Source organism: Palaemon carinicauda, chromosome 15, assembly GCF_036898095.1.
Source record: "Palaemon carinicauda isolate YSFRI2023 chromosome 15, ASM3689809v2, whole genome shotgun sequence".
NCBI classification, from domain to species: domain Eukaryota; kingdom Metazoa; phylum Arthropoda; class Malacostraca; order Decapoda; family Palaemonidae; genus Palaemon; species Palaemon carinicauda.
This window is the reverse complement of record NC_090739.1, coordinates 126,386,261-126,408,569: the sequence shown is the minus strand read 5'-3', so window position 1 is coordinate 126,408,569 and position 22,309 is coordinate 126,386,261. Positions and strand designations below refer to the sequence as shown.

General features: G+C 43.7%; 1 protein-coding gene across 1 annotated transcript in view; it reads right to left on the bottom strand.

Annotated features, from left to right (window-relative positions):
- LOC137654721 (short/branched chain specific acyl-CoA dehydrogenase, mitochondrial) overlaps positions 1–22,309 on the bottom strand; it is a 36,323-nt gene that overhangs the window by 11,902 nt on the left and 2,112 nt on the right. The window contains exons 3-8 of the mRNA XM_068388617.1: positions 21,980–22,080; positions 21,664–21,870; positions 20,407–20,577; positions 19,211–19,336; positions 10,489–10,671; positions 9,878–10,013 (exon numbers count right to left, since the gene is read on the bottom strand). Coding sequence (XP_068244718.1) covers positions 9,878–10,013; positions 10,489–10,671; positions 19,211–19,336; positions 20,407–20,577; positions 21,664–21,870; positions 21,980–22,080 — 924 coding nt within the window. The remainder of the gene's footprint in view (positions 1–9,877; positions 10,014–10,488; positions 10,672–19,210; positions 19,337–20,406; positions 20,578–21,663; positions 21,871–21,979; positions 22,081–22,309) is intronic.

Sequence of the window (22,309 nt, the reverse complement as noted above, 5' to 3'; positions counted from 1 at the left end):
GTACATCTCCAAGCAAGGAGGGACCCACTCACTGACGTTGTACGAGATCGCAAGGGACCTGCTCATCTGGTCAAAAGGTCAAGACATCTCCCTAGTAACGAGGTTCATCCAAGGCAACTTGAATGTCATAGCAGATTGTCTCAGTCGGAAAGGGCAAGTAATTCCAACAGAATGGACCCTCCACAAGGATGTGTGCAAGAGACTTTGGGCCACTTGGGGCCAACCAACCATAGATCTCTTTGCAACCTCGCTGACCAAGAGGCTTCCAATCTATTGCTCCCCAGTCCCGGACCCAGCAGCAATACATATAGATGCCTTTCTCCTAGATTGGTCACATCTAGATCTCTACGCATTCCCACCGTTCAAGATTGTCAACAAGGTACTGCAGAAGTTCGCCTCTCACGAAGGGACAAGGTTGACGCTAGTTGCTCCCCTCTGGCCCGCGAGAGAATGGTTCACCGAGGTACTTCGATGGCTAGTAGACGTTCCCAGAAGTCTTCCTCTAAGGGTGGACCTTCTACGTCAGCCCCACGTAAAGAAGGTACACCAAAGCCTCCTCGCTCTTCGTCTGACTGCCTTCAGACTATCGAAAGACTCTCGAGAGCTAGAGGCTTTTCGAAGGAGGCAGCCAGTGCGATTGCTAGAGCAAGGAGAGCATCCACCATTAGAGTCTACCAATCGAAGTGGGAAGTCTTCCGAGACTGGTGCAAGTCAGTCTCTGTATCCTCGACCAGTACCTCTGTAGCTCAAATAGCTGATTTTCTCTTATACCTGAGAAAAGGACGATCCCTTTCAGCTCCCACTATCAAGGGCTACAGAAGCATGTTGGCATCGGTCTTCCGGCATAGAGGCTTAGATCTTTCCAACAATAAAGATCTTCAAGACCTCCTTAAGTCTTTTGAGACCACCAAGGAGCGTCGTTTGGCTACCCCTGGTTGGAATTTAGACGTGGTACTAAGATTCCTCATGTCAGACAGGTTTGAGCCGCTACAATCAGCCTCCCTGAAAGATCTCACTCTAAAGACACTTTTCCTGGTATGCTTAGCCTCAGCTAAAAGAGTCAGTGAGATTCATGCCTTCAGCAAGAACATCGGATTTTTGTCAGAAAAAGCCACATGTTCGCTACAACTTGGTTTTCTAGCCAAAAATGAGCTGCCTTCTCGGCCTTGGCCTAAATCTTTCGATATTCCCAGCTTATCGGAGATTGTAGGCAATGAACTAGAAAGAGTCTTATGCCCTGTGAGAGCTCTTAAGTTCTATTTAAAGCGTACTAAACCTTTACGAGGCCAATCTGAAGCTTTATGGTGTTCAGTTAAGAAACCATCTTTGCCTATGTCAAAGAATGCTTTATCATACTTTATCAGACTGTTAATACGAGAAGCTCATTCACATCTGAGTGAGGAAGACCAAGCTTTGCTTAAGGTGAAGACGCACAAAGTTAGAGCTGTTGCAACTTCCGTGGCCTTTAAGCAAAATAGATCTCTGAGAAGTATAATGGACGCAACCTATTGGAGAAGCAAGTCAGTGTTCGCGTCTTTTTATCTAAAGGATGTCCAGTCTCTTTACGAGGACTGCTACACACTGGGACCATTCGTAGCAGCGAGTGCAGTAGTGAGTGAGGGCTCAACCACTACAATTCCCTAATTCCATACCCTTTTAATCTTTCTCTTGAAATGTTTTTAATGTTGTTTTTATGGGTTATCCGGAAGGCTAAGAAGCCTTTCGCATCCTGGTTGATTTGGCGGGTGGTCAAAGTCATTTCTTGAGAGCGCCTAGATTAGGGGTTTGATGAGGTCCTGTTGTATGGGTTGCAACCCTTGATACTTCAGCTCCTAGGGGTCGATCATCATCCTAAGAGGATCGCGAGGCTCCGTAAGGAAGACGTACTTAAAAGGCAGAGTAATCGTTCAAGTCGACTTCCTTACCAGGTACCTATTTATTTTGTTTTTGTTATTTTGATAACTTCTAAAATGAAATAAAAAACTCTTAGCTCATAAAATGTAAACATATATTACTGGTCTCTACCCACCATCCTGGGTGTGAATCAGCTATATATTCACCGGCTAAGTTAAATATTTAAAAATGATATTTCAATTATAAAATAAATTTTTGAATATACTTACCCGGTGAATATATAAATTAAATGACCCTCCCTTCCTCCCCAATAGAGACGCAGTGGGACGAGGAGAAAATTGAGTCTTTGTTTACATAGAGCTTGGTATCTGGTCGACAGATGGCGCTGTTGGGCACACCCGCAACCTGTATAGCGATCGCTGGCGAGTTTTTTCTGTACAGTTTGTCTGTCGAGCAACAGAGTTGCAGCTATATATTCACCGGGTAAGTATATTCAAAAATTTATTTTATAATTAAAATATCATTTTTCTGAAAAGAAGTGTTTAATTACATGGTCCTACCAGTACAGTATTTAACTTCTGTATCAGAAACTTAGAGCCTTACTAAAGCCTTAGAATATAAGTTAGTTACAACTAATAGAGCTATGGAAAGAATAATGATGGGAATAACACTGAGCCTGAAAAAGACCAACATGGATATGAGAGCAAACTAAAGTAGAAGATATTCTAACATGTTAGAAAAAGAAATGGACATGGGCAAGGCATATAATGAGAATAACATATAATAGATGGACAAGAGAAATAATGGAACTAGTCCCTAGAGATTGCAAACAAAGCAAGGGAAGGAAGAGAAAACAATGCATTGACGAGCTAAGAAAATTTGCTACAGTTTGCTGTCAAAGGTATACAACACTGTACAGCTTCCTCCTGCGAGGGAAGAGTGCTGACAAAAAAAAAAAACAACAACACTGAGTAACCCAGTATCTTGCTAGTTGGCATGAAGTCTAGTAATATTTTCTTTTTAACCCTTTTACCCCCAGGCTATTTGGAAATTTCCAACCCTTAACCCCCCGGGGGATTATTTTTTTCCCAACACATTTTGCAGTATATTTTTTTAAAATGTTATTTTTATTTATAAAATAAATTTTTGAATATGCTTACCCGGTGATTATATAAGCTGCAGCTCTGCTGCCCGACAGAAAAACTCTACGTTCAAAATACGCCAGCGATCGCTATGCAGGTAGGGGGTGTACATCAACAGCGCCATCTGTCGAGCAGGTACTCAGTACTCAATGTAAACACAGAACTCAATTTTCTCCTCGGTCCACTGGGTCTCTATTGGGGAGGAAGGAAGGGTCCTTTAATATATAATCACCGGGTAAGTATATTCAAAAATTTATTTTATAAATAAAAATAACATTTTTCAATATTAAACTTAGCCGGTGATTATACAAGCTGATTCACACCCAGGGGGGTGGGTAGAGACCAGCATTACTTGTTTACATTATTATGAGCTAAGGATTTTGTATTTCATTTTAGCAGTTATTCAAAATAACAAACATAAAATAAATAAGTACCTGGAATGGAAGTCGACTTGAACAATTACTCTGCCTTTTTTAAGTACGTCTTCCTTACTGAGCCTCGCGATCCTCTTAGGATGCTGAGCGACTCCTAGGAGCTGAAGTATCAAGGGTTGCAACCCATACTAAAGGACCTCATCAAAACCTCTAATCTAGGCGCTTCTCAAGAAAAGAATTTGACCACCCGCCAAATCAACCAGGATGCGAAAGGCTTCTTAGCCTTCCGGACAACCCAAAAAACAACAATAAAAAACATTTCAAGAGAAAGATTAAAAAAGGTTATGGAATTAGGGGAATGTAATGGTTGAGCCCTCACCCACTACTGCACTCGCTGCTACGAATGGTCCCAGGGTGTAGCAGTTCTCGTAAAGAGACTGGACATCTTTAAGATAAAAAGACGCGAACACTGACTTGCTTCTCCAATAGGTTGCGTCCATTATACTCTGCAGAGATCTATTTTGTTTAAAGGCCACTGAAGTTGCGACAGCTCTAACTTCATGTGTCCTTACCTTCAGCAAAGCATGGTCTTCCTCATTCAGATGGGAATGAGCTTCTCGTATCAACAGTCTGATATAATAGGAAACTGCATTCTTTGACATAGGTAAAGAAGGTTTCTTAATAGCACACCATAAAGCTTCTGACTGTCCTCATAAAGGTTTAGTTCGTCTTAAATAGAACTTAAGAGCTCTAACAGGGCATAAGACTCTTTCTAGTTCATTTCCAACCAAATTTGAAAGGCTTGGAATATCGAACGATTTCGGCCAAGGACGAGAAGGTAGCTCGTTTTTGGCTAGAAAACCAAGCTGTAAAGAACATGTAGCCGTTTCAGATGAAAATCCGATGTTCCTGCTGAAGGCGTGTATCTCACTGACTCTTTTAGCTGTTGCTAAGCAAACGAGGAAAAGAGTCTTTAAAGTGAGATCTTTAAAGGAGGCTGATTGTAGTGGCTCGAACCTTTCTGACATAAGGAATCTTAGTACCACGTCTAAATTCCAACCCGGTGTAGCCAAACGACGCTCCTTCGAGGTCTCAAAAGACTTAAGGAGGTCCTGTAGATCTTTGTTGTTAGAAAGATCTAAGCCTCTGTGACGGAAGACTGCTGCCAACATGCTTCTGTAACCTTTGATCGTGGGAGCTGAAAGAGATCTTTCCTTCCTCAGGTATAATAGGAAGTCAGCTATTTGGGTTACAGAGGTACTGGTTGAGGATACTGATACCGACTTGCACCAGTTTCGGAAGACTTCCCACTTCGACTGGTAGACTCTATGAGTGGATGTCCTCCTTGCTCTAGCAATCGCCCTGGCTGCCTCCTTCGAAAAGCCTCTAGCTCTCGAGAGTCTTTCGATAGTCTGAAGGCAGTCAGACGAAGAGCGTGGAGGCCTGGGTGTACCTTCTTTACGTGTGGCTGACGTAGAAGGTCCACTCTTAGAGGAAGAGTTCTGGGAACGTCCACCCGCCATTGAAGTACCTCGGTGAACCATTCTCTCGCGGGCCAGAGGGGAGCAACTAACGTCAACCTTGTCCCTTCGTGAGAGGCGAACTTCTGCAGTACCTTGTTGACAATCTTGAACGGGGGGAATGCATAAAGGTCTAGATGGGACCAATCAAGTAGAAAGGCATCTATATGAACTGCTGCTGGGTCCGGGATTGGCGAGCAATAAATTGGGAGCCTCTTGGTCATCGAGGTTGCAAAGAGATCTATGGTAGGTTGGCCCCATGTGGCCCATAGTCTCTTGCACACATCCTTGTGTAGGGTCCATTCTGTTGGAATGATTTGACCCTTCCGACTGAGGCAATCCGCCATGACATTCATGTTGCCTTGAATGAACCTCGTTACTAGAGAAAGGTTTAGATCTCTTGACCAGGTGAGGAGGTCCCTTGCGATCTCGTACAACGTCATAGAATGGGTCCCTCCTTGCTTGGAGATGTACGCCAAGGCCGTGGTGTTGTCTGAGTTCACCTCCACCACCTTGCCTAGAAGGAGGGACTTGAAGCTTTTCAAGGCCAGATGAACTGCCAGTAGCTCCTTGCAGTTGATATGTAACGTTCTTTGATTCGAGTTCCAAGTTCCCGAGCATTCCCGACCGTCTAATGTCGCACCCCAGCCCGTGTCCGATGCGTCCGAGAAGAGAACGTGGTTGGGGGTCTGAACAGCCAGGGGCAGACCCTCTCTGAGGTTGATGTTGTCCTTCCACCAAGTCAGTGATGACTTCATCTTCTCGGAAATGGGGATCGAGACCGCTTCTAGCGTCTTGTCCTTTTTCCAGTGAACAGCTAGGTGAAATTGAAGGGGACGGAGGGGCAGTCTCCCTAACGAAATGAACTGTTCCAGGGATGAAAGCGTCCCTATCAGACTCATCCACTGTCTGACTGAACATCGGTCCTTCTTTAGCATGTTCTGGATGCATCCTTGGGCTTGACTTGTTCTGGGGGCCGACGGAAAAGCCCGAAAAGCTTGACTGTGAATCTCCATCCCTAAGTACACTATAGTTTGGGATGGGACCAGTTGGGACTTTTCCATATTGACCAGGAGACCCAATTCCTTGGTCAGATCTAGAGTCCACTTTAGATTCTCCAGACAGCGACGACTGGAAGAAGCTCTTAGAAGCCAGTCGTCCAAATAGAGGGAGGCTCTGATATCCGCTAAATGCAGGAATTTGGCAATATTCCTCATCAGTTTCGTAAAGACAAGAGGAGCCGTGCTTAGGCCAAAGCACAGGGCTTGAAATTGGTAGACAACCTTTTCGTAAACGAACCTCAGAAAAGGTTGGGATTCTGGGTGGATGGGGACGTGAAAGTAAGCGTCCCTTAGGTCTAAAGAGACCATCCAGTCTTCCTTCCTGACCGCTGCTAGAACAGACTTTGTGGTCTCCATGGCGAACGTCTGCTTTGTGACAAAAACATTCAGCGCACTGACGTCTAGCACCGGTCTCCACCCTCCTGTCTTCTTTACCACTAAGAAGAGACGGTTGTAGAAGCCCGGGGATTGATGGTCCCGGACTTTGACTACCGCTCCCTTTTCTAGTAAGAGAGACACCTCTTGCTTCAAAGCTAGTCTCTTGTCCTCCTCTCTGTACCTGGGAGAGAGATCGATGGGAGACGTTGCTAGAGGGGGTTTGCGTACAAACGGGATCTTGTACCCTTCTCTGAGCAACTTCACAGATTGTGCATCTGCGCCCCTTTTCTCCCAGGTCTGCCAGAAGTTCTTGAGTCTGGCTCCCACTGCTGTCTGAAGAAGGTGGCAGTCAGACTCTGCCCTTAAAGGACTTGGTACCTTTCTTCTTCCCACGTCTCCCTTCGGCACGAGCACCTCCTCTGCTGGAGGCTCTGCCACGAAAGGGCGGAATGAATCTGGACGCTGGAGTGTCCATCCTGGGTCTAGACAAGGTAGGCAAAGGGGTGGCTTGGCGGGCAGAGGACGCAACCAGGTCATGAGTGTCTTTTTGAATCAAGGAGGCAGCAATCTCCTTTATCAACTCCTTAGGGAAAAGGCAATTTGAGAGAGGAGCAAACATAAGTTCCGATCTCTGACACGGTGTTACTCCAGCTGACAAGAAAGAGCAAAGGTTTTCCCGTTTCTTGAGGACCCCGGAAACGAACGAAGCCGCAAGCTCACTGGAACCGTCACGTATGGCCTTGTCCATGCAGGACATAATGAGCATGGAAGTTTCCTTGTCAGAAGGGGAGATCTTCCTGCTCAACGCTCCCAAACACCAATCCAAAAAGTTAAAAACCTCGAAGGCTCTGAACACTCCTTTCAACAGATGGTCTAAGTCTGAAGGAGACCAACAAATCTTAGAGCGTCTCATGGCTAGCCTGCGGGGAGAGTCTACTAGACTTGAGAAGTCGCCCTGGGCAGAGGCAGGAACTCCCAAGCCGAGAACTTCTCCCGTGGCATACCAGACGCTCGATCTGGAAGAGAGTCTCGCAGGGGGAAACGTGAATGCTGTCTTCCCAAGGTTCTTTTTGGACTGCATCCATTCTCCCAACACTCGTAAAGCTCTCTTAGACGAGCGGGCGAGGACGAGCTTCGTAAAGGCAGGCGCGGATGACTGCGTGCCTAAAGCGAACTCAGATGGAGGAGAGCGTGGGGCCGCAGAAACAAACTGATCAGGATACATCTCCCTGAACAGTGCCAGAACTTTCCTAAAGTCCAAGGAGGGTTGCGTGGTCTTGGGTTCGTCGATGTCCGTATGCGGGTCGTCAATGTGTGCAGCGTCGTCATCATCAGAGAGTCCATCATCTGAAAACTGAGGAGGAAGCGGCAAAGGAGTAGGAATCGGCTGGTCAGCTGAGTCCGGCAGCACGGGTGCATGCGTGACTAAACCGGACGCAACGTCATGGAACTGTTGCCCAGTCTGTGAACTGGCAACAACCATAGCAGCGCGGGGGCGCAAAGCGTCTACTCCAGACTGTCTAGTCTGCTGTGGGCGAGTAGTGGTAACCACACTGGGTTGCGGAGGTTGACGCACCGCGTCAAAACAAAACAACTTAGGTTGTTGTTGTAACTCGCGAACGTCAACGGAAGGTTCCGTGCGTCGCTGAACGTCAACATGCGGCTGGCAGGGTACACTGGAACGCTTGGGTGGCGGGACTCTCACAGCTGGAGTGCGGGAGAAGGTAGCCTCAGCGTCCACTGGACGCACAACCGTGGGTGGTTGTAGGCTAGAGGTTGGTGCAGCGTCAACCTTCTCCGCACGAAAGTCCTGCATCAATGACGTTAACTGTGACTGCATGGTCTGCAGCAAAGACCACTTAGGGTCTACAGTAGCAGGTGCGGCAACAGACGGTGTTACTGCCTGATGCGGTACCGCTTTGCCTCTCTTAGGAGGTGTGCAGTCATCGGAAGACTGCAGCGAGTCCGAACTGACCCAGTGGCTACAACTGGGCCGTTGGACTTGCGCGGAAGGGACCGTCTTGCGCTTAAGAGGCCGCGAGACCTTGGTCCATGGTTTCTTTTGAGAAACCTCTTCCGCAGACGAGGAATAAATGGGCTCTCTCGTCTTCGTGTGGGTGGGGCGATCTTGGTTAGATACGCCCGAAACCACGGAGGGAACGTCTGTTCGCTGATTAAAGCCTCTCGAACCCTTTGGTCGTACGACATTGCTTCTCTCCTGGGCTTGGGAGCTTGCAAGAGGTCCCGGACTGGGAGGACGACAGGCACGAACAGACGAACCCTCAAGCGCAACACTATCTACAACACTTTCCACAACACTACCACTCACTTTGTCACTACCCACTGCACTCTTACACTTCAACTCCTTGACGTCTGCCATGAGTTGGTTACGGTCACTCGCCAATGACTCGACTCTCTCACCCAGAGCCTGGATGGCACGCATCATATCTGCCATCGAAGGTTGTTGAGTGCTAGAAGGGGGATCAGGAGCAACCACTACAGGGGAAGGAATAGGTTGTGGGGCATGAGGAGAGGAAAAATCAACGGAGCGAGATGAACTTCTCCTGACTCTATCTCTCTCTAGCCTACGTGTGTATTTCTGGAATTCGATGAAATCGAATTCCGAAAGCCCAACGCATTCCTCACATCGATCTTCCAATTGACAGGTCTTATCCCGACAATTGGAACAAACGGTGTGAGGATCGATAGAGGCCTTCGGAAGACGCCTTGAACAGTCCCTAGCATTACATTTCCTGAATTTAGGGACTTGAGAAGGGTCAGCCATCTTGAATTAGTCAAAGGGGAATTCAAAATCTATCCAAAGTCGTCAACAAATAATCCAAAATCAATAAAAGAATGCAAGGATGTATTGGAGATAACGTCTGCAAAGCGAAAGCTCAAAACTAGAAATGTGTACTTCACCAAAATATGTGAAAACCAATCCAGTAAGCAACAGCGAATTTAGTAGGTCTTGCCGGTGGCACGACAGAGAGAAAATTGAGTTCTGTGTTTACATTGAGTACTGAGTACCTGCTCGACAGATGGCGCTGTTGATGTACACCCCCTACCTGCATAGCGATCGCTGGCGTATTTTGAACGTAGAGTTTTTCTGTCGGGCAGCAGAGCTGCAGCTTATATAATCACCGGCTAAGTTTAATATTGAAAAATTGCTCTATCAGCCTTAATTTTTGTCATAGAGAGGTCAGGTTGGTCTCATTCTCTTGGAAAATGCCTGAATTTTTTCAAAAAATTATCAAAAACATGAAAAAAAAAAAATTTTTATAGCATTTTTTTGCAAGGATGTACCGGTACGTCCATGGGGGTAAAGGGATGGCTTTTGTGAAATGTACCAGTACGTCCTTTGGGGGTAAAAGGGCTAAAAGGGATTGTTGCTAATTTTATAGTTTGTACAAAAACAATAAATCGAGGAGATACTGAGAGGAGACAGTACATGCTATAACGCCATAAATTTATATCACAAATATTGGAATTTCCATTGTCAATGGCATTAATGAAAGTAAATTAAAAAAAAGAGACATAAGACCAACCTGAACTGTAGAGCTTCGCCATTGCCGCCTGCTTGATAAATGGCTGGCCAGCCTCCTTCAAACGAGCAGCGTTGTACACGAGGAGCCTCGCACATTCTATTTCAGTTGCTAGATAGGATACTGCATGTTGCATGGCCTGGAAAGAGTCCTTTCATGTTAAAACGAAGTCAAACTCCTTAGCCAAGTTTTTGAAAATCCTAAAAATCATACAATCAGAGAAATTATATAAAACCATATACATTATCAACTACAATTCCCTGCCTGACATACGGAGCAATATGTCCAAGATCATACAATGAATCCTACAATCTATGCCCAATTGATTGAATTCTTGCAACTTCTACAAGCAACAAAAATGGATGGGAATAAGATGAGGTTAATACTTAACAGGAAACATAAATAGTTACCTTGTAAATACCTCGAGATTGACAAGAATGGCGTTTTACAATGGCTATACAGTAATCATAAAAGTTAGCAATACAGAAATTCCTTCAGAGAACTTGAAAGATTTTTCTTTCTTTAGACACTATTACTCCATGGCAATTCCTTGAATATTCACGAAAGTTTATTGAACTCAAAAGATGATAAAAAAAGAAAAAAAAAAGAATTACCTGGAAATTGAAGATCCTTTGACCAAACTGCTTTCTCTGCAAAAGGTAGGGTACAGTGGCATCGAGACATCCTTGTGACAGCCCAACCATCTGAGCACCAATTCCAATTCGACCTTCATTCAGCATACCGATTGCATATTTGTAGGCCTGTCCGAATTCGCCAAGAATATTCTTTTCTGGTACCTATTGGAATATGAAAAGTAACATCACTATCTTTGCAATGAAAGCAAAATACTAATGATGAAAGACAATTGAGGATTTTTAATGTGGCAAAATATAACGTCTTTTTCTAAGTATGAATAAAATGACGGCATATCCTGCTAAAACAGCTCCAAGCCCAAAAACTTGGAAATAAGTTACTGCGCCTACAATAACATTGGTCAATATACTTTAGTATCATGTCTGGTATACACAAGTACAGCAATGTATACAACCTACACTGTATTATCTTCCTCTAAACCCAAGATTTTTCATTATCAATATTCCAAATGCCTCAATATCTTTGACGCATCCATAATCTTACCAAACACATCCCTAACTATAAAAAAATCTAAACATTCTGTTAAAAACAGACCCTTATTTCATTCAGCAATAAATAGCCAGTCAGGATGTTAAGAAGGTTATTAATAAGTTCCATCAAGACCTCTAATCTCATGCGCAAGTCCATCATTTCCCTGAAACAGCAAAAATCTTATTCATGGGATCAAGAAGATCAAAACTGGAGAGTTGTCTTATCTCTGCACCTATTGATTGCCAATGTCTTATCTATTGTTTAGTGTCTGATGGAATTCTGCCTGGGCAATAATTCTTGTTTTCATGCCTATGTATCAAGATTATTCTGTCTGACTTTACTACCATTTTCATCTCTGATTAAAATTGTCCTTGTTGTAAGAAAATTGATAGATGTTGCAACATTGCTGTTAATGGAGCACTAATAATTCTATATTATTTCCTTAATCATACAGTAATAATAGATTATTAAGATTTGCCCGTCCTTCTACAGACTGGATAACATAATCTACAATTTGTTCTTTGGGGGTTTAGAGTTGATATTAAATGAGCTGCCTGACACAAGGTGATGTCTTCTGTCACTGCCATGACTTGTATATATATAAAATAGCTGGTGCTCATGATTTCTAACAATCTTTCAACCACTGATTCAGTGATCATAGTCTTTTGTGCCCAAAAGCATCTTAAAAACTACCTACCCAACTGGCCAGAGATATTGGTACAACTTTTAACCTTTTGGTAATTTCAAACCTTAACCCTGTATAGTCTGATAATAATTCACTCTATCTTCAGCAATCTTGTTAACCCTTTTACCCCCAAAGGACGTACTGGTACGTTTCACAAAACTCATCCCTTTACGCCCATGGACGTACCGGTATGTCCTTGCAAAAAACTGCTATTTACATTTTTTTTCATAATTTTGATAATTTTTTGAGAAACTTCAGGCATTTTCCAAGAGAATGAGACCAACCTGACCTCTCTATGATGAAAATTAAGGCTGTTAGAGCAATTTAAAAAAAATATACTGCAAAATGTGCTTGAAAAAAAATAACCCCTTGGGGTTAAGGGCTGGAAAGTTCCAAATAGCCTGGGGGTAAAAGGGTTAATGTAATATATAAACTCATAGCATAGTTATTGTAATGAAAATCAAGGGAAAACTTTTTTAGACATTATTCAGAGGAGTTTGTGACACTGTTTTTAGAGAGGACTTCTTGGAAGCAAACTTCCATTACACAAAAATATCTTAGAGTACCATATACCAAAAAAGCTATTCTTTTATAATACAATGTTAACTACCGGTAGATGCATTGTTCCAAGCAGGAGTTATATGCATGTACAGTGGTCTGCATACACAAGGTACGCAATGTTAATTACAACAGATCAAATCAAACCTCTACAATAAATGATGCACAATACATTCTGCTAGTGATTTTTAAAATAGCAAAAATTTAAATACTATTTTTAATACTTGTAAAAAGGATGTTTTATGATATTTTTCCATTTGAATATAACTACTAGAACCCAAATTTGCATCAAGTATATCCACATTTAGAATGACTAAGTATTTAAAAAAGGTTGACAAAGTATGTGAACATACCAAACAGGGAAAGATAACAATAAATGTACAAGTGAAAAATGTTATTTTGATTATAAAATAAATTTTTGAATATACTTACCCGGTGAATATATAGCTGCAACTCTGTTGCTCGACAGACAACTCTACGGAAAAACTCGCCAGCGATCGCTACACAGGTTGCGGGTGTGCCCAACAGCGCCATCTGTCGACCAGATACCCAGCTCTCATGTAAACAAAGACTCAATTTTCTCCTCGTCCCACTGCGTCTCTATTGGGGAGGAAGGGAGGGTCATTTAATTTATATTCACCGGGTAAGTATATTCAAAAATTTATTTTATAATCAAAATAACATTTTTCAATATTTAACTTAGCCGGTGAATATATAGCTGATTCACACCCAGGATGGTGGGTAGAGACCAGTAATATATGTTTACACTTTTATGAGCTAAGAGTTTTTTATTTCATTTTAGAAGTTATCAAAATAACAAAAACAAAATAAATAGGTACCTGGTAAGGAAGTCGACTTGAACAATTACTCTGCCTTTTAAGTACGTCTTCCTTACGGAGCCTTGCGATCCTCTTAGGATGCTGATCGACCCCTAGGATCTGAAATATCAAGGGTTGCAACCCATACAACAGGACCTCATCAAACCCCTAATCTAGGCGCTCTCAAGAAATGACTTTGACCACCCGCCAAATCAACCAGGATGCGAAAGGCTTCTTAGCCTTCCGGACAACCCAAAAAACAACAATAAAAACATTTCAAGAGAAAGATTAAAAGGGTATGGAATTAGGGAATTGTAGTGGTTGAGCCCTCACCCACTACTGCACTCGCTGCTACGAATGGTCCCAGTGTGTAGCAGTCCTCGTAAAGAGACTGGACATCCTTTAGATAAAAAGACGCAAACACTGACTTGCTTCTCCAATAGGTTGCGTCCATTATACTTCGCAGAGATCTATTTTGCTTAAAGGCCACGGAAGTTGCGACAGCTCTAACTTCGTGTGTCCTCACCTTAAGCAATGCTTGGTCTTCCTCACTCAGATGTGAATGAGCTTCTCGTATTAACAGTCTGATAAAGTAGGATAAAGCATTCTTTGACATAGGCAAAGATGGTTTCTTAACTGAACACCATAAAGCTTCAGATTGGCCTCGTAAAGGTTTAGTTCGCTTTAAATAGAACTTAAGAGCTCTCACAGGGCATAAGACTCTTTCTAGTTCATTGCCTACAATCTTCGATAGGCTGGGAATATCGAACGATTTAGGCCAAGGTCGAGAAGGCAGCTCATTTTTGGCTAGAAAACCAAGTTGTAGCAAAACATGTAGCTTTTTCTGACGAAAATCCGATGTTCTTGCTGAAGGCATGAATCTCACTGACTCTTTTAGCTGTGGCTAAGCATACCAGGAAAAGTGTCTTTAAAGTGAGATCTTTCAGGGAGGCTGATTGTAGCGGCTCAAACCTTTCTGACATGAGGAATCTTAGTACCACGTCTAAATTCCAACCAGGTGTAACCAAACGACGCTCCTTAGTGGTCTCAAAAGACTTAAGGAGGTCCTGAAGATCTTTATTGTTGGAAAGATCTAAGCCTCTATGTCGGAAGACCGATGCCAACATGCTTCTGTAGCCCTTGATAGTGGGAGCTGAAAGGGATCGTTCTTTTCTCAGGTATAAGAGAAAGTCAGCTATTTGAGCTACAGAGGTACTGGTCGAGGATACAGAGACTGACTTGCACCAGTCTCGGAAGACTTCCCACTTCGATTGGTAGACTCTAAGGGTGGATGCTCTCCTTGCTCTAGCAATCGCACTGGCTGCCTCCTTCGAAAAGCCTCTAGCTCTCGAGAGTCTTTCGATAGTCTGAAGGCAGTCAGACGAAGAGCGAGGAGGCTTTGGTGTACCTTCTTTACGTGTGGCTGACGTAGAAGGTCCACCCTTAGAGGAAGACTTCTGGGAACGTCTACTAGCCATCGAAGTACCTCGGTGAACCATTCTCTCGCGGGCCAGAGGGGAGCAACTAGCGTCAACCTTGTCCCTTCGTGAGAGGCGAACTTCTGCAGTACCTTGTTGACAATCTTGAACGGTGGGAATGCGTAGAGATCTAGATGTGACCAATCTAGGAGAAAGGCATCTATATGTATTGCTGCTGGGTCTGGGACTGGTGAGCAATATATTGGGAGCCTCTTGGTCAGCGAGGTTGCAAAGAGATCTATGGTTGGTTGGCCCCAAGTGGCCCAAAGTCTCTTGCATACATCCTTGTGGAGGGTCCATTCTGTTGGAATTACTTGCCCTTTCCGACTGAGACAATCTGCCATGACATTCAAGTTGCCTTGGATGAACCTCGTTACTAGTGTTATGTCTTGACCTTTTGACCAGATGAGCAGGTCCCTTGCGATCTCGTACAACGTCAGTGAGTGGGTCCCTCCTTGCTTGGAGATGTACGCCAAGGCAGTGGTGTTGTCCGAGTTCACTTCCACCACTTTGCCTCGAAGGAGAGACCTGAAGCTTTTCAAGGCCAGATGTACTGCCAGCAGCTCCTTGCAATTGATATGCATGATCCTTTGACTCGAGTTCCACAGTCCTGAACATTTCCGACCGTCTAATGTCGCGCCCCAGCCCACGTCCGATGCGTCTGAGAAGAGAACGTGGTTGGGAATCTGAACAGCCAGGGGAAGACCCTCTCTTAGATTGATACTGTCCTTCCACCAAGTCAGACAAGACTTCATCTTTTCGGAAATGGGGATCGAGACCGCTTCTAGCGTCTTGTCCTTTTTCCAGTGAAAAGCTAGATGGTATTGAAGAGGACGGAGGTGTAGTCTTCCTAATGACACAAATTGTTCCAGGGATGATAGCGTCCCTACCAGACTCATCCACCGCCTGACTGAGCAGTGTTCCTTCTTCAGCATGTTCTGGATGCATAACTGGGCTTGGCTTATTCTGGGGGCCGACGGAAAAGCCCGAAAAGCTAGACTGTGAATCTCCATCCCTAAATACACAATAGTTTGGGATGGGACCAGTTGCGACTTTTCCATATTGACAAGGAGACCCAATTCCTTGGTCAGATCTAGAGTCCACTTTAGATCCTTCAGACAGCGACGACTGGAAGAGGCTCTGAGAAGCCAGTCGTCCAAATAAAGGGAGGCTCGGATGTCCGATAAATGGAGGAATTTGGCTACATTCCTCATCAGCCTCGTAAATACGAGAGGAGCTGTGCTTAGGCCAAAGCACAGGGCCCGAAACTGGTAGACCACCTTTTCGAAAACGAATCTCAGAAAAGGTTGGGAGTCCGGGTGGATGGGGACGTGGAAGTAGGCGTCCCTTAGATCTAAAGAGACCATCCAGTCTTCCCTTCTGACCGCTGCTAAGACTGACTTTGTGGTCTCCATGGAGAACGTCTGCTTTGTGACAAAGACATTCAGAGCACAGACGTCTAGCACCGGCCTCCACCCTCCTGTCTTCTTTGAAACCAAGAAGAGGCGGTTGTAGAATCCCGGAGATTGAAGGTCCGAGACTTTGACCACCGCTCCCTTCTCTAGCAAAAGAGACACTTCCCGTTTCAAGGCTCGTCTCTTGTCTTCCTCTCTGTACCTGGGAGAGAGATCGATGGGAGACGTTGCTAGAGGGGGTTTCCGTACAAAAGGGATCTTGTACCCCTCTCTGAGCAACTTCACAGATTGTGCATCTGCGCCTCTCTTCTCCCAGGTCTGCCAGAAGTTCTTGAGTCTGGCTCCCACTGCTGTCTGAAGATGCGGGCAGTCAGACGCTGCCCTTATAGGACTTGGATCCTTTCTTCTTCCCTCGCTTCCCTTCGGCACGAGCACCTCCTCTGCTGGAGGCTCTGCCACGAAAGGGCGGAATAAATCGAGACACTGGAGTGTCCATCCTTGGTCTAGCTGACAAGGTAGGCAAAGGGGGAGCTTTGCGAGCTGAGGACGCAACAAGATCGTGAGTGTCCTTCTGCACTAACGAAGCGGCTATTTCCTTAATCAGGACTTCTGGAAAAAGGCACTTGGAAAGAGGAGCAAAAAGAAGCTCAGATCTCTGGCACGGTGTAACTCCAGCAGAAAGGAATGAGCAGAGATTTTCTCGCTTTTTTAGGACTCCGGACACAAATGATGCAGCAAGCTCATTAGACCCATCACGTACGGCCTTGTCCATGCAGGACATAATGAGCAAGGAAGTCTCTTTATCTGTCGAAGAGATCTTCCTGCTTAGGGCTCCTAGACACCAGTCTAAGAAGTTAAAAACTTTAAAGGCCCTAAAGATTCCTTTCAAAAGGTGGTCCAGGTCCGATGATGACCAACATATCTTTGAGCGTCTCATGGCAAGGCGGCGGGGAGAGTCTACAAGACTTGAGAAGTCGCCCTGGGCAGAGGCAGGAACTCCCAAGCCGAGAACTTCTCCCGTGGCATACCAGACGCGCGATCTAGAAGAGAGTCTAGCAGGGGGAAAAGCAAAGGCTGTCTTCCCTAAACTCTTCTTGGACTGCAACCAGTCTCCTATCACCCGCAAAGCTCTCTTGGACAAGCGTGCGAGGACGAGTCTAGTAAAGGCAGGAGTGGTAGACGGCATGCCTAAAACAAACTCTGAAGGCGGAGAACGAGGAGCCACAGAAACAAACTGGTTAGGAAACAGCTCTTTGAAAATGGCCAAAACTTTTCTAAAGTCCAAAGAGGGTTGAGTAGACTTAGGCTCGTCCAATTCTGATTGTGGTTCATCTATATGTGCAGCAACATCATCATCAGAAAGTTCCTCATCCGACAACTGATGAGGAAACGGCAACGGAGTGGGTAACAGCTGGTTCGCTGAGTCCGGTCGCACTGGTGCATGCGTGACTGAGCCGGACGCAACGTCATGGAACTGCTGCCCAGTCTGTGAGCTGGCAACAACCATGGTAGCGCGGGGACGCACAGCGTCTACCCCAGACTGTCTAGACTGATGGGGTTGCGCAGTGGAAACCACACTGGGTTGCGGAGGTTGACGCACCGCGTCAAAACAAGGCAACTCTGACGGTTGTTGAACATCCAGAACGTCAACGGCAACCTCCGTGCGTCGCTTAACGTCAACATGCGGCTGGCAGATCACACTGGAACGCATGGGTGGAGGAACTCTCTCAACTGGTGTGCGTGAGAAGGTTACCTCAGCGTCCACAGGACGCACAACCGATCGCGTGGAGGGTTGTAGGCTAGGTACTGCACTAGCTGGTACGGCAGCAACCTTCTCCGCACGAAAGTCCTGCATCAGAGACGTAAGTTTAGACTGCATGTCTTGCAGTAGAGACCACTTAGGGTCTACGGGAGCAGGTGCGGCGACAGACGGTGTTACTGTCTGAAGCGGTACCGCTTTGCCTCTCTTAGGCGGTGAGCAGTCATCGGATGATGGCAACGAGTCCGAACTGACCCAGTGGCTACAACCGGGCCGTTGGACTTGTGCTGAAGGGACCGATTTACGTTTTAACGGTCGCGAGACCTTGGTCCAAAGTTTCTTGCGAGAAACACCTTCAGAAGACGAGGTATAAATGGGCTCTCTCGTCTTAGGTAGGTAGGAGCAATCTTGGGTAGATACGCCCGATACCACGGAGGGAACGTCTGTTCGCTGATTAAAGCCTCTCGAACCCATGCGTCGTACGACATTGCTTCTCCCCTGGACTTGGGAGCTTGCAAGAGGTCCCGGACTAGGAGGACGACACGCACGAACAGACGAACCCTCAAGCGCAACACTGTCCACAACACTATCACTTGGCACTTTAGCACTCCCCACTGCACCTTGGCACTTAAGCTCCTTCACATCCGCCATGAGCTGATTACGGTCACTAGCAAGGGACTCAACTCTCTCACCCAGAGCCTGGATGGCACGCATCATGTCAGCCATCGATGGTTCCTGAGTGCCAGGAGGGGGGTTAGGAGCAACCACTACAGGGGAAGGAATAGGTTGTGGGGCATGAGGAGAGGATACATCAATAGAACGAGAAGAACTTCTCCTAACTCTATCTCTCTCTAGCCTACGTGTGTACTTTTGAAATTCGATAAAATCGAATTCCGAAAGGCCAACGCACTCCTCACACCGATCTTCCAATTGACAGGTTTTATCCCGACAAGTGGAACAAACAGTGTGAGGGTCGATAGAAGCCTTCGGAAGACGCCTAGAACAGTCCCTAGCATTGCATTTCCTAAATTTGGGGACTTGTGAAGGGTCAGCCATTTTGAATTGGTCAAGGGAAATTCCAAAAAACGATCAAAAAGTTATCAACAAAGAATCCGATATCAAAAAGAGTTCAAGGATTTGTGTGAAGAAAAACCCTGCACAGCGAAAGCTCAAAACTAGAATATAGTACTTGACCAATTAGATGTGAAAAACTCCAGTTTAGCAACAGCGAGTAAAGTACGTCTTGTCGACACCTCGACAGAGAGAAAATTGAGTCTTTGTTTACATGAGAGCTGGGTATCTGGTCGATAGATGGCGCTGTTGGGCACACCCGCAACCTGTGTAGCGATCGCTGGCGAGTTTTTCCGTAGAGTTGTCTGTCGAGCAACAGAGTTGCAGCTATATATTCACCGGCTAAGTTAAATATTGAAAAAATGTATTAAGAAATGTATACTGCATATATACTGTATATATGTATGTATGTACATTATATACTCACCACAACATTATCAAAATGGACAGCACATGTGTTTGATGCTCGAAGACCAAGTTTATCCTCCTTTTTACCGATGGTTAATCCTGGGGTACCAGCATCCACAATAAAGCAAGTGATACCTTTATAACCCTGTTTGAAGAGAGAATAACATCCATACAGTAATACTCATCATTAGATCCATTCGACATATGTCAGTTCTGACTTTACATCGTTCATCCTTAAATATTAACCCTTTCACCCCCAAAGGACGTACTGGTACGTTTCACAAAAGCCATCCCTTTACCCCCATGGACGTACCGGTACATCCTTGCAAAAAAATGCTATAATTTTTTTTTTTTTTCATATTTTTGATAATTTTTTTTTAAAAATTCAGGCATTTTCCAAGAGAATGAGACCAACCTGACCTCTCTATGAAGGCTATTAGAGCAATTTAAAAAAAAATATACTGCAAAATGTGCTGGGGAAAAAAATAACCCCCTGGGGGTTAAGGGTTGGAAATTTCCAAATAGCCTGGGGGTAAAAGGGTTAAACATAGAAATAAAATCTATGTTACACCATTTTACCCAACCTTGTGTAGGTCTCTGTGTCATACAATAACAATGAAATGCTGAACAGAATGGTACTGTACTTCACATGGAAGATTAATAATGAAGATATCTGATTTTTATGAAATGATAGCCAATTGTAAATGCTTTTTGTGTTAATTACATGTATAAGGAATGTATAAGTCACTCTCTTGGGCAAAATTCCGACCTACGCCAAAAATCGACTCATGGCGGGTATCTTGAAACCAATTAACTACATACGGCAGTATTACCGTACTGCATTAACCAAAAATGGTTAGAATTTTCTCTAAAATCATACACTAAACAATTCATGAATTTAGTCTTAATAAAAATCTCATCTTTACTGCCCTATGTAGGTTTGAGAAGTCTTTTAATAAAATCATTTGAATGATACTGTACTGCAAAGGTAAAAATCTCTATACACTAAGATGGATTAATTGCTTTTACTATTCAAGTAACAAAATTTGCTTCACGCAAGACAAAAACCCATGTTTCTTTTGAACAAATCAAGATAAAACTAATCAGATCTTTACAAATACGTAATACTGTACACAAGGGCACAAGGGGTGTCTAATCTGAAAACAAATTAAGTTCATGTATGAGAAAAAGGTGAAACAAGTATTTAATACTTACAGCTTTGGGGTTAGCATTTGCCATCACCAGAAAAACACCTGCTTGAGGTGCTGACGAAATCCACATTTTGGATCCGTTGATAACAAAATTATCCCCTTCCTTTCTTGCTGTTGTCTTCATGGCAAAAGCGTCAGAACCTGACTCTGTTTCTGATAAACAGAAACTACCTGTCTATAATGAAAAAAATAAACAGAATTATTTTAAAAAGATAGATGAATTTCATAAATGCAATCCATTTTAGTACTTATTTTACTGTCATGTAAAATAAATCTCCAAATTTGTAAGTTTAAAGTTTGTAATTTTGCTTCTCCACAGTTTTGTCAACAATAATCAATTGACATATTTTTGACACTAGTTATTTGCATAAACCCAGAGGCAAGCAAGCGTATGCTATGAATAATTTACGTGATTCTAACCCTCATTATTCTTAAGATACATTCTAGTATGATACTGTACTGTAGTTGTGGTAAACTATTGGAGACATCTCTGACTCGCATTCAAGTGGTTGTGAGTTGAACCCCATTCAAGCCCAATAATTTCCAGTCGGGACCACAAGATCTACAGTATCTGATAAGTCATCGGCAGCCATTGCCGAGTCCTCTCTAGTACAAATATCTATGGAGAGGTGGCTTGGGCCCCTTGCCTATACTAGCCACGAGCCAACCTTCAAACTATCAAGTAAAGTATTTCCAAAACAATCTGAGATGCTATAATCTAAGATACTAGCACTCTATTGCCAAAACAATGTTGCTAGTAGACTAGCATATGGGCTGATCAAGTACTGAATTCTTGGGTGCCAACTTACCAAGAATCATTTTTTTTTAATCATATAGGGCTAGCAGCCCTAACCTCTGTCAATTTTGGAGGGATAACTCCAAGTTCTATGAATTCAAGATCATATGAACAGCCCTGCATACAAAAAAATTATCGTTAATCAGATGAAATAGAAGTGTACGTAGCTGATGAGCCACAGGTCTTGCTCTGAAGTAGGTACAACCAAATAGTGAGCTATGACTCTCCCAAATATAAATATGGATTATATACATAGGTCTATGGTCTCTGATCATATTAGCTAGTCATAATAGGCAATTTATTCAACCAATAGGATAACAGGATTCTAATTTGCATGAAATTGACTTTTTACATTACACAGAAATGTATACAGCACTGAAATGTATACTGTATATCATTCCTAAAACATTCCAGTATTTCTTCATTACTGCTTCTAAGAAGACCTAAACCCCTCAGGATACTTACAAATTCTGTCGCAAGTTTTGGAAGATAATGAGCCTTTTGTTCCTCAGTCCCATAGGTACGAAACAGAGATGTGATTAGGGTATTGTGAATGTCACAATAAACACTTATGGATGCATCTACTTTTGCAAGTTCCTCTATGACCAAATTAGCCACAAAGAATGACGACCCACAGCCTCCATACTCTGGTTCAACTTCGATACCCATGAACTGTAAAAAAAACAATGTATTAAGGTATAGTTACATCCCAAAGGTTTTTAAATATTTTCCAACTTGAATCTTCATTCAGATCTCAGATACAATAAAATTACATACGTACTCCAATTTCAAAAAGACCGCTGATGACACTTGGGTCAAAACAGCCCTCCTCGTCCATTTTCTTAACCAATGGGGCGATCTTTTCGCTTGCAAACTTATATGCTGTAAAAAAAAAGAGAGCAGTACAGTATTTGAAATTCAAAACCATAAACAATGATCACACTTATTCCGGAAGAAAAAAATCCATGAGTACATTGTTAACTTGACACATCAATGTAATATATATAAAGCATAAAATAATTTTGTATTTCTATGAAAACATAAGCTTATGACTTTGTCAAAAAGGTGCAAAAACCAGGTTTCAAGTTTACCATTATATTTGTAAAGTTCT